The sequence below is a fragment of the Melanaphis sacchari genome, unplaced genomic scaffold (assembly GCF_002803265.2).
Source record: "Melanaphis sacchari strain LSU unplaced genomic scaffold, SCAv2.0 Contig1582_pilon_pilon, whole genome shotgun sequence".
In the NCBI taxonomy this organism is placed as follows: Eukaryota; Metazoa; Arthropoda; class Insecta; order Hemiptera; family Aphididae; genus Melanaphis; species Melanaphis sacchari.
The window spans coordinates 1-11,842 of record NW_020270706.1 but is presented as its reverse complement, the minus strand read 5'-3'; the positions used below and the strand labels follow the sequence as shown (position 1 = coordinate 11,842).

The window sequence follows — 11,842 nt, the reverse complement described above, 5'->3', positions numbered from 1 at the left end:
CTTATCAAGGCGGGGTCTTACCGGGTTTTCCTCCCGTATTCGCCCTTCTGTTTTCAGCACCGTCTGTACCAGGCTCTTATTCTTGGGCTGTTTCGCAACAACCTTTTGAACCGAAGCCTTTCCAGTTGGTGCCTTGACAGGGATCTCTTTCGAGGTCGACGCCTTAGGTCCCATCTCACCCTCTCTCTTCTCCACACTCTTTTCCTTCCTCCTTTTCGATTTCCTGTCACTCTTCTTTTTCCTCTTCAACGCTGCTCTCGACTCTTTCCTTTCCTTTAATACCTCGGCATGAACGCCGGTTACAATTTTTTCAAAGTTCTCTCTAATTAGAGTGTCCATCGGTGATGATGACATCTCCGTAGGCCCACTCCTCTCATCGACTCCTTCTACTAGAGTTGCTCCCTTTACCAACTCGGATCGCCTAAGGTGTCGTGCCTCCAGAAGCCTCCCCTGCAACATCATTTGCGCGTAGACAAGTTCGTCTACAACATCCATAATCTTAGCACGAGTCCTCAGGAAGCCCTCTTCCCTGGCTTTCGTTATCGTTGACTTCTCCAGCCTCATCGTCATAACGAGACGGAGAAGCTCATCAGATAGCTCCCTCCCATGGCGTCCCAAATTGCAGGTGTAATCCCGCAATTCAGCGGTGTCCACTATAGACCCCGCACCGTAGATGAAGCGCTCAATGCCCTCACCCTCGTCATCCCTGAATCTCTTGTTGCAGTTAGTAGGAGTTTCCTCCTCATTAACTCCAACAAACGACTCTTCCATACTTTCTCCCAACTGTCCTTTATTTTCCTTTTCCGTATCATTTATCTCATTGTTAATCCTTTTTTTTGTTTCCATATTTGTTCCCACGAGTGGAGGACGATTTATAAAGTCCATTATGTCACTGCGCCCCTCTGACATAATAAGGGATTCTACCCAGCCCTACCATGGAGGGTACTGTGCATCATTGTCCAAATTACGCCTACGACGTTTGACTATGCCCGTCTGTGAGGATGGTGCTAGTCCATCGGTATCATCTATATGCTAAACAAATAATAATTTGTTAATATATATATTTTAAAAATTAAATGTGAGTATTACCAATGACTTGGTTGGTGTCCATGTCGCTTGTGTAGGATTGATTATCAGATCGTCTATACCACGATCCTCGTCAGCCACCTAAAAAAATTATAAAAATTAATATTTAAACTATTTACATTTATAAATCGTAAATTACCTGTACCTGCGAAGCGTCTTCGTGCATTGGCGATATATCCGAGTATTTTGGTGGCGACAAGGGTGAAATGAGCCTCATTTCAGATTCGGTGAATAACTATAAAATAATAAAATACATTAAATATTTTCACTAGTGAATAAGTTTTAAAGACTTACCTCTGGCGAGTTTTCCCCGCTCCACCGCTGTGCCCATTGATCAGCTAATTGCCTTGTTGCCAACATTTTTAGTTGACTGATGAAATTCATGTCGTGTTTAGGTTTAGATCCAATAATTTTATAATCACTTAAATTTTTAATAAAAACGATCATTTCTTCGGGTGTTTTTGGTGGTGAATCAACTTTAGTGAATTCCTGGTCCAAATAATTACCAATAATCTCAAACTGTTTTAAGACGAGTGGACGTATGATGGTTGATATTCGAACGACTGTTTTGACAACATACCATTCTAAATATTGTAGTTTCATTAAATCTGACCTATTTAGCAATACTCGATATCCGGCTTATGTTTTTGATTCAATGACAAGCATATTTTCCCCTTGATACACCATACTAGACAGCGAAATAATTTCGGTTTCCAGAAATAAATTTCGCTTATATTTTTGCGGTTGATCCAAAATAAACGACAATATATTCCTCATCAGGGAAAATATACGTCTTAGAAAGTCGGCTGGCATATTAATAAACCGCGATGGTGTGATTATTTGTATTACGGTGTTGAATTCGTCCGTAGGATCAAGTCCTACATTCAAAAACTTACAACTGTTGAAGTCGAGTGTAAAATTACTGCAGTCGATGAGATCCGCGGGCGGTGCTGGAGGCACATAAGTGAACGTATTCTTCTTGTAAACTGCTTGCATGTTTACGATTGAACCAGCCATGTTTAAAATTATTTTTGAAATAAAAACACTTTTAAATCACTGAAATATAAACGTCTTGTCGCTAGAATGGATGTTCAGCTACTAATGAATTTGATCCACAGTATGAAGTGAATATCATTCCTAGCGCTAGTGTTATTGGCTATTAAGAGTTCGCTACATCCTGGCGACTTGGGTGATTAAGACAACATTAATGACGTCTATACAATTTTTGTTAAGTATATAGGTTTTAATGCTAATAGGAATTTTAGATTGATTTCTCATATTAAATATATCTTATTGTCAATATACGGCGGCAGAGTTTTTCAATGATAACTAATGTGTGTTATTCACAATTGACGGTTTTATGTGCGCAGCTGCAAGCTATTAGTACCTACAAATGTTTATTTGTAGGGTAATATTTGCAAGGCGTCATAGTGGTCAAATGGCCTGAAATATATCCTATTGTTAAATATTAATTTATCTGATTGACGTGTAATTGAGAAAAGGTGTAAGCTATTAGTATTTAAATGTCGTCAATCCTAATGGCGACTGTATAGAAAGGAAATGTCTATCATAAAGATCTAAGTATTCAGGTGCAAGCTATTAGTATTTCGATATAGTGGCTATTAAAAGTCTGCGACATCCTGGCGACACGATCAGGTCATACAAATTTCTAAATAGTTATTTATTTGAATACGGTGGTTCTGAACTGTCTTTTATATCCTACTCCCGCCCGAGCCTAGAGTTAATCATATGATGCCAATACCCCATGATTTCTCGAAGACGCGAGACCTCACTCGCCTTTCAGAAATTAGGGGAGAGACCAGTAGCGGACGTGGCGGAATCCGAAGACCCCGACGCCACGCTGGCGGCTCTGTGTTTAGCGGACGCGAAAACACCCTAAGGTGTATCGCCACGCTGATCACCCTTGACTGTGGTTTCGCTAGGCGTCCGTGGCGACCAGTAAATATTATTTTCCCCTACTCGTGCGTGGGTAGGAGCCCATGAAGTTTATGCTGATTACTCCTCAGTGGTATGGGAGTATCTAGCTGTCATTGGGTCGTCTGCGCGCGCGTTCAATGGTTTGGTACACGCGCATATGTGACACGACTTGACTATAGTCATTTTTTTGACCCATCCGTAGTACCGTTGCTGTATCGCCCTGTAGGTTTCTTTCCAGCTCGGGTGGTTAGCGATAATGTGATCGTGGTATGTCCAGATGACATTCTGTGCTTTGTCTTGTGGGATGATGATGGGAGTGTGTTCGCGCAATTTTATTCGCAAAAACGCCGGTAAAAACATATCTGTTATTTTTTTCCGCGGTATTTTCGTTATTGCGCGCCGGGTTGTCCGTTATGTCACGCGTGGTGGGGTCATTGGCCTGCCATGACGCGATCATAGCGTGTGTAATAGTAGTTGGTCCGCTGTTTTTATTGTCCGGGTCCGTAGTGGCGAACAGATTGTCGGCAGGCGTACTAGTAGTGTTGGTGAGTGGTGTGGTGGGTACTCCTACTAGTCGGTCCTCGAGGTAGTCCTCGTCTACGGGGGGCCCGGGGGCTGGGTTGCGGGACAGCATGTCTGGTGCCTCGTTCTGTACACCGGGCACGTGTGTGGTTTTGAAGTTCAAGTTAGCTAGTTGTAGTGCCCACCTGATTAACTTGGAATTTGTGTTTTTGGCTCGGTGGAGCCATGTGAGGGCCGAGTTGTCCGTGAATAGTTCAAAGTGGCGGGCTTCTAAGTATGGTCTAAACTTGTCGGTTGCCCAGATTATCGCGAGGCACTCGCGTTCGACCGCGGCGTACCTAGTCTCCGTTTCACTAAACTTTATGCTCGCGTAGGCGATTATCCGTCTTTCCTCCGGTCTGTCACACCGTTGGAAAAGAACGGCACCTGCTCCTATCTCGCTAGCATCAGTCTGTAGGCAGAACGGTTTTCCGTAATCTGGTGTCGACAGTCTCGGCGAATCGTACAGTGTGTGTTTTTTTTTCATAAATGCCGCCTGTTAGGTTTCGGTCCACGATCACTTAGTTCCTTTTTTGAGCCTATTCGTTAAGGGTGCTATGGTATCCGCATAGTTGTCAACAAACTGGCTGTACCAGTTTCAGACGCCCAGGAATTTCTGTAGGTCCCTTATTTTTGTTGGTGGAGAGAAGCTCATAATACATTCTAGTTTCTCCGGTTGTTTGTCTATCCTGTCGGAGGTAACTAGGTGTCCGAGAAAAGAAATTTCGGTTGATCCAAAATTGCATTTTTCGGTGTTGAATGTTAGCCCGTGTCTTTGTAGTCTCTCCAAAACTTTGTCTGAGTGACATTGGTGTTCGTCCGTAGTGTTTGAGAACATCACTATGTCGTCTAGATAGACGCGGACGAACTCATCCGGTACCCCCTCAAAACTTCGTTCATAAGCCGTACAAAGGTCGTGGAGCTGTTCTTGAGGCCGAAAAGGAGGACTCAAAATTGATATAGACCCTGGCGTGTTCGAAATGACGTGTATTTTCGAGCGTTCTGGTTAAGTGGTACTTGCCCGTATCCCGACTTTAGGTCCAAAATGCTGAAAATTTTTGCACCTCGCATTTGACGTATCAAAGTGTTGAGGTCCGGCATCGGGTAAGCGTCGGACTCAGTGACATCATTGAGCCGTCTATAATCTATGCAAAGTTGGGGCGAGCTGTCTTTCTTTTTTGCTAAGACGGGTGCCGCCCATGGGGAGGTGCTTGGTTTTACGAGTCCCTGTTGATCCATATCGCGTATCATGGTGTCGATTGTGACCTGTTTCGCGTGTGGATAGGGATATGGTTTGAGCGCTATTGGTGTTTGGTTTTTCAGGAGTATGTCGTGTTAGATTAATCTGGTGCGACCTACCTTACCGCTGAAAACGTCCGGATAATTACGAATTACTTCGGTGATTTTCGCGCGCGCGTGTGTGTGGGTCACCATGAATTATCAGATTTTCGATAACTGGAGTGGGGCGGGGAGTGTAAGTCCGGCCTTTCTAGCACGCCGTTATTCTCCTGTGTACGCCCAAGTGTATAGTGCTGGTTGTGTAGTCCCAGGTGACTTCGTTGTTTACAAGAAAGTGGTGTCCTAGGAGCATGTCACAGTATAAGTTTTCCAGAACGGATGTCGATGAAAGTGACCGTGAGGTCTTCGATTCTGGCTTCGAATGTGGCGGAACCATTTGTTGTGGCGTGTCCGTCCGCCATTCGTACATGGGTGGGTTGTCCGTGTTTGGGTGTACCAAATGTGTGTGCAATTTTTGGACTTACATATGATTTTTGTGCCTGTGAGTCGAGTAGTGTTGTTATGAAACCTGACCTAAATTTAAGCTCAACCGCTGGGGTTAGAATTTTGTCGGGGCATGTTCGGTTAACACTTTTCGACGTCGGATGTGTGGTGTAGCGGGATAACTGGTTCTTAATCGCGACTTCGGTGTCCTTGGTGGCGGTTTGCACCGCCATGACCAGGGCGTCCGATTCGATTACCTCTGTGCTACGCATATATTCCGACGGTGCACTTGTAAATTTCGCGGTGTCGGCGGTCAAGACGTTTCGACGCCGGTTATCGTGCTTTGGCTGGTGGTTGGATACAGAAGTCATTCCGCGGTTTTCCGCTAAAGACCGTTTGAATTCAAACGGATATTACGCGGGACCGCGTCTATATAAATAAGTATAGTATAATAAATAATTACCTTACTATTGCTTCAGCGTACAATATTTTTGTTGAATAGGAGCGAGCAGTATGCTGAATACATTCTTCACCAAGTATTTTTCTAAGCTCTTTCATTGCAATGCATGATTGCCTAACGGGATGACTATGAAGTTATCTTTAAAAGAAAATTTTGTCTCCAGGCTCTGTTGTGATTGACCCAGTTGCTTGACAGTTAGTAATTTTGGTTTCATTACACTTAAGATATCTAATATACCAAATTATAATACTGTTAAGTGTTAATTCAACATATAATTAACTGATTTGAATTTGATTCTTTAATAACTTACATTTTTTTTTCGGTTATTTTACTTTTCAAGTAAAGGAAATCTAAATTGTCTTTCACAATGTCTTCATTTCGATGAACTCCAGATATTAAAGAATAAGTACTGGGCTTATCACCAACAGGCCAAAATTTTATATTTTCTTTAAAAAGTAATTATTACACGGCGAGATTGGCCGTGAAGTCGTGTAAGTGCGGAAGAGGGTAGCGGTCGGCGATGGTCACCGCGTTGAGTCGACGGTAATCCCCACATGGTCGAAATGTGCCGTCTTTTTTGGAAACTAGAAGCAACGGGCTTGCCCATGCGCTCGACAATGGTGGACAGATACCTTTCTGTTGCATGAATTCGAACTCGGCGCGTGCTATTCGATGACGGTCGAGTGGTAGTCGGCGTGGACGTGAAAAAAGCGGTGGACCGGTCGTGTTAAGTTCGTGTACGACGTCGTGTAAGAACTTGGTCGGACCGGCGATTCTCGCGTGACCTCGGGGTAATCGAACAGTAACGCTGTCCATCGCGTGGGTTGCTCGATAGTGCACAACGTGGTGTCGTGCGTGTCGGTGACGGAAACTGCTTCGACGAAATTGTTTTGTGAGAGGTCGACGAGTCGATTGTTGCGAATATCTATAAACAGACCGAAGTAGTGTAGAAAATCAGCACCGATAATTGGCCGTGCTACGTCGGCGATTTCGAAGGTCCAGGTGAAGAGTCTTTTGATTCCTAGGTCGAGGTGGAGCTCTTGAGGGCCACCTTTTGATGTATTCAACAATACAGGCAACCTTTTCATAATGACACCAACTCTTTGACTAAACACATGAGCAGCACATGAAACTTTCATTTTTTTCATTTTTTAAGGTTATATATGGTTATCAGTAAGTTTAGGAGTTAGACGATCCCCTCCAGTACTTCGGTTCTTGTTTAGTTCATAAAATTGAATGATATGTTTCTATAATTTAATCATCTGTTTATCATCATATACAAAACCAAGATCTTTTGAAACTAAATTATTTCTTAGACCTTTCAACAAATGAGGTACATCATAGAGAGGTATAATTTCTTGAGTTCCAATTTCAAAACCAAATCTTCTACCTTCTTCATATTCTGTTAAATAATTTTCGCTGAGTAGTTGGTTAATTGCTGTAACATTTGTAGGAGCTTGGTCACAAATGGTAGATACTACTTTAAGTCCTGTCGATTGAACTGCTTCAATGACTTCTTTGATAATTATTGATAGGCTTGTACTGTCCATGTTACCATTAGTCAAATAAAATGCAACTGACTGTTTGAACTTTTTACATGATCCTCTGACCATAAAAACCAAAGCTTTATCTGCAAAATCGGATGATCGATTTTGACCACCAAAATCTTTAAACTCAATCACTTTATCATATTGTTCTAAATACTGCAGTGACTCCGAAAGTGATATTTCATCAAAAGTCACTGAGCAATAGCGGTCAAGTTTGTGTTTGATTTTCCTTACAGCAGTCTTGAGATATTCGAAAACACGTTTGTTTATACTAGCTTTAAATAGAATCCTCTTTAATAAATCTAAAATGCATTTACGTGAAGGCAATGCAAACATTTTTGAAAGTATTTTATATGCTTTACCACTTTGTTTATAAAGAGATAAGAGAAATATGATAAGTTAAAAATGAAGATTTACGTTTAGTGATGAGATTACAAAAATTTTTCAACATATCAATTAAGTATGATAAATTATAACAACATCGTTGGTGCGTATATTTCTATATTGTAAATTGTATAATTCACCCGAATGGCAATAAAAGGCTTTACAAATGTTTCAAGTAAACGCACGTGTAGGTATCACTCTGCTTTTTCATAATTTAAGAATATGGATTAAAAACATACAGATTAAAGACTAACGTTGAAAAAAGAATTATGTAAAATAAAAAATTAAATCCGTCGGTGTTAATAAGAAAAATTACTATATAGTCTCTTAACCACGAACTAAAATCATAGTTCATGCTTTTAACAACCGAACCATTTTAATTCTAATTGTGTATTGGAGTGATGGATAATGTTAATGCATCAGGTACTTTTCCCGAAATCATGAAAAAAGTAAAATTTTTTAAGTAACTTAAGTTCGTAGGCGGTTTTGCATTAGTATTCATGGATGAAAATCAGGAGCGTAAATTGACAGGTCATGGTCACAAAAAAATTTGTTTTGATATTACGCATGGAACGAATCTAAATCATTTTATTTTATAATCATTTTTATTTGTTTAGTAATAAATTTAAACTCCGAAGGCTACCCAATTGTCTTTTTACTGACTGATTAAAACGACGAAGTGTATAATAGAATCAACACGCTGGTTTCTTATTACAATAGATAATTTTTATTGAACATAATAGTTATTTGATTTACATATACATTCAAATTATATATATTATTATTAGGTTTACATTATAATATAAAAATCGTAGTTACTGACAGGTACATAATATTAATATTAAATAGACTTACAACTTGAGGTTATGAGTTTAACACTTAGGGCTCTGAGGATTTTCGACTCTCTAACAGTGCTCACTGGCATAAAAATAAATTTAGTTATTGACAAGTACGTTCGTCGGCATACGTCTGCCCGGACAGTAGAAGATCAAGTGTTCTAACCACGGCGACGAAGTATACCCGAACGGAGACGCCGATCAAGAATATCTAATTAAATGTTCGCATGCGGCGGCGTAATAAGGAGAACTGTGACAACTGGTGGGTGATACATGGGTGGAGCCAGGCAGTCCGACAGTGGGAGGTTTTAAGGCCTCACCCGAGACTAGTGATGGGCATAATCGAATTATTTCTATAATCGTGTTATTAGTAATCGATATATTATTATAATCGAGTTATCACTCGAAATAATCACTCGACATTTTCAATTGCTATTAGTAATATTAGTTATTACTCGAAAAGTAGGTGATTGATATATTTTCATAATCGAGATATCAATCGAAATAATCACGCAAAATGTTCAATTAATATGATAACTTGGAATAATATAAATTTGTTATTAGTCGGTATTCGTAATAGTCAAAATTATCAATAGAAATAAAAATGTACATAAATCATAATCTCATTTTTATTTTTTTTATTTAAACGTTAACCTGACAAATTATTTTAGACATAAATAATAATAGTCACAAATAAATTTAACAATTGTAATTACTTAAACAAATTTAAATTACTATTTAAAAAAATTATATAATCTAGATTTTTAGAAGTTAATCTGCTTCGACGGTCGTTAGTTATTTGCCCCGTTTTTGAAAATACTCGTTCCGAAGGAACTGATGTAGCCGGTATACATAAATATTTCAGTTGCATTTTATATAACTCTGGAAAGGTATTTTTATGCTGCTTCCAGAAATGTAATGGATTTTTTTTTCCTATCCAACAGTGGCATTTTTAAATATTGGCGAATAATTAAAGTTGAAGTTGTAGATGGACTCGAAGAAGATTGAACTTGTGAAACTTTATTATCAAAATGATCCCAAATTGAATCATTTGTATCAGAAGTTGATGCTGTTACTGTTATTGTAGACTGAATTTTATTTACTTCGAAATTATTAATATCGTTTGCACATATTATCATCGGTGTTAGTTCGTCTGATATCCACTTTTGTACATTATTAGCATTTTCGAGTAATCCAAAAGCAGTTTTTTTAAATCTAGGATCCAAAAATGTTGCTTTAGCAACAATCTTATTCTTTTCTAATTGACCCAATCGCCGATTGGCTACATCTATTAATGTATTTTTAAATGCTTCATCTATAGAAGTTTTTATTTGTACACTTTTTAAAATATGTTGTAAGCCTCTAATTAATGGTATAATAGAAGAAATAGTTACGTAATTTTCTCCCGATAACTCAGCAGTCATAATCTCAAACGGTTTTAAAATATGAATGCAATCTAATATTATTTCCCATTCACACGCATTTAAATAGTTAGGTGCTTGAGGAAGAGATGACATGGTAGCGGATAGTGGATTTTTAATATCAATCAGTCTTTCAATCATTATCAAACTCGAATTCCATCGAGTTACAACATCTTGTTTCACTTTTAATATTGGTAGGTTCATTTGTAATTGAAATTCTCTAAGTTTACCAGTAGCATGAGAGCTGTGCTTAAAGTGACCTACTATGGTCCTACATTTTTTCAAAATTTGAATAATATCTAAATTTCCATTTATTGCCTCATTAATACTTAAATTCAATGTATGTGCTACGCACGGATGATGATATTTGAGCAGATGTTCGTTTATAGCATTTTTTATGTTGGACCCATTATCAGATACTATAGTTACTATTTTATCTGCTATGTCCCATTCATTAAAAATATTTTTCAGAGTAGTTGCTATATTTATACCAGTATGACTATCAAAAACTTCCCGAGTAGCAAGTACTGGTGAATATAAGTGATTTTCAAATATAAAATGACAAGTCACAGTTATATACGATTTATTACAATCCGATGTCCACATATCGGTAGTGATAGATAAATCAGTTATTGTTTCAAGCATAGATTTTAATTTGTAGTGTATAATATCATATTCTTGTGGTAATAATTTGGTTGTAAGTTGTTTTCTACTGGGGACAGAATATAGAGGTTGTAACTTTTTAGTATACTCTAAGAATCCAGCGTTCTCTACTATCGAGAGTGGCTGATAATCAAAAACTATCATTTTAATTAAAGACTTATTAATTTCATTGGTTTCAATTTCTGTTAATTCAATATTTTTTTTTGATTTCGTGATTTCGCGTTCACGTAGGACATAGCGTTATATAAAGAATTATTTTATCATTAATTAGATAAATATACTTTAGTGACCTGAATGGACAATCCTCCGAGGATAAATATTGGTACATTCTAATTTGTCGAGAGAGAATAGTACTGTGTACTGGTTTAATAATTTTTAAATCGCTAACACCCGTTTTCTGGGTTTTTTTTTTAAGCTGCTGTCAACATACGTCGAGGTACAGGTCCGGCAAAATGACCTCCCATATTTTAAAAGGCAATTACAAATAAGTAAACAATTTAACAGAACAAATTGTATTATTAATGGCTTAGTCAACACGAGTTGGGACACTGATCCTATTTCAGCCAGTGTGGAAAAAGTTACATCAGTAACTTTGAAAGTTTTAACGCGTGATAAAACTTTGGAGATCTTAAATATAAGATCGAAGTTAAATCCAGTGTTCACTGGATCACTTGGAAACAGATGGTCGGTGATACCAACTGTTTGTATAAAAGCTTTCGCTTCTGGGGACCGTGATCCTAAAGGTTTGAAACGGGCCTTTAAATGTCCCCAAAAATTACAAGGTGATAAATCGGGACCTTGGTGGCCAGGTAATGTCTCCTCGTAAAGACAGTAGATATCCTGGAAACATCTCTCAAAATGGTTAGTGAATGCCGTGAAACTGTGGTTCCATCTTGTTGGAACCAGACTTCTTCGTGGTTCCTAGTAAACTGATTAGTTTGATCGGAGGAAGGTCTCAATCATGTTACAATAGCGATTCGCATTAACTGTAACTTTTGCCCATTTCCTTCGAAAAAATACGGACCTAAATTCAGCAACAGCACACAAATTGTCACATAATGGCTGTGAAGTAGTCGTTGATAAATTTCTTGAGGGTTTTCTGTACCCAGTAATGGAAATTTGTTTATTTACAATACGATAAATGGAAATGGGTTTCATCACAATTTAAATAGCACCGACGGAATGTTGAAGAACGTCTTCATGGCGTCGCGAAAGTGCGTCCAT

General features: G+C 38.7%; 1 protein-coding gene and 1 pseudogene across 1 annotated transcript; both read right to left on the bottom strand.

Moving 5' to 3' along the window:
- Positions 1–930: 930 nt before the first annotated feature.
- LOC112592110 lies at positions 931–2,103 on the bottom strand (annotated as a pseudogene).
- A 7,327-nt stretch (positions 2,104–9,430) lies between these two features.
- LOC112592109 (zinc finger BED domain-containing protein 1-like) lies at positions 9,431–11,458 on the bottom strand (the record flags this gene model as incomplete). Its single annotated transcript, XM_025336098.1, has 4 exons — positions 9,431–10,226; positions 10,311–10,482; positions 10,546–10,741; positions 11,201–11,458. Coding segments are annotated over 4 exons (1,422 nt in total), but the record flags the coding sequence as incomplete, so codon positions are not given.
- Positions 11,459–11,842: the final 384 nt, after the last annotated feature.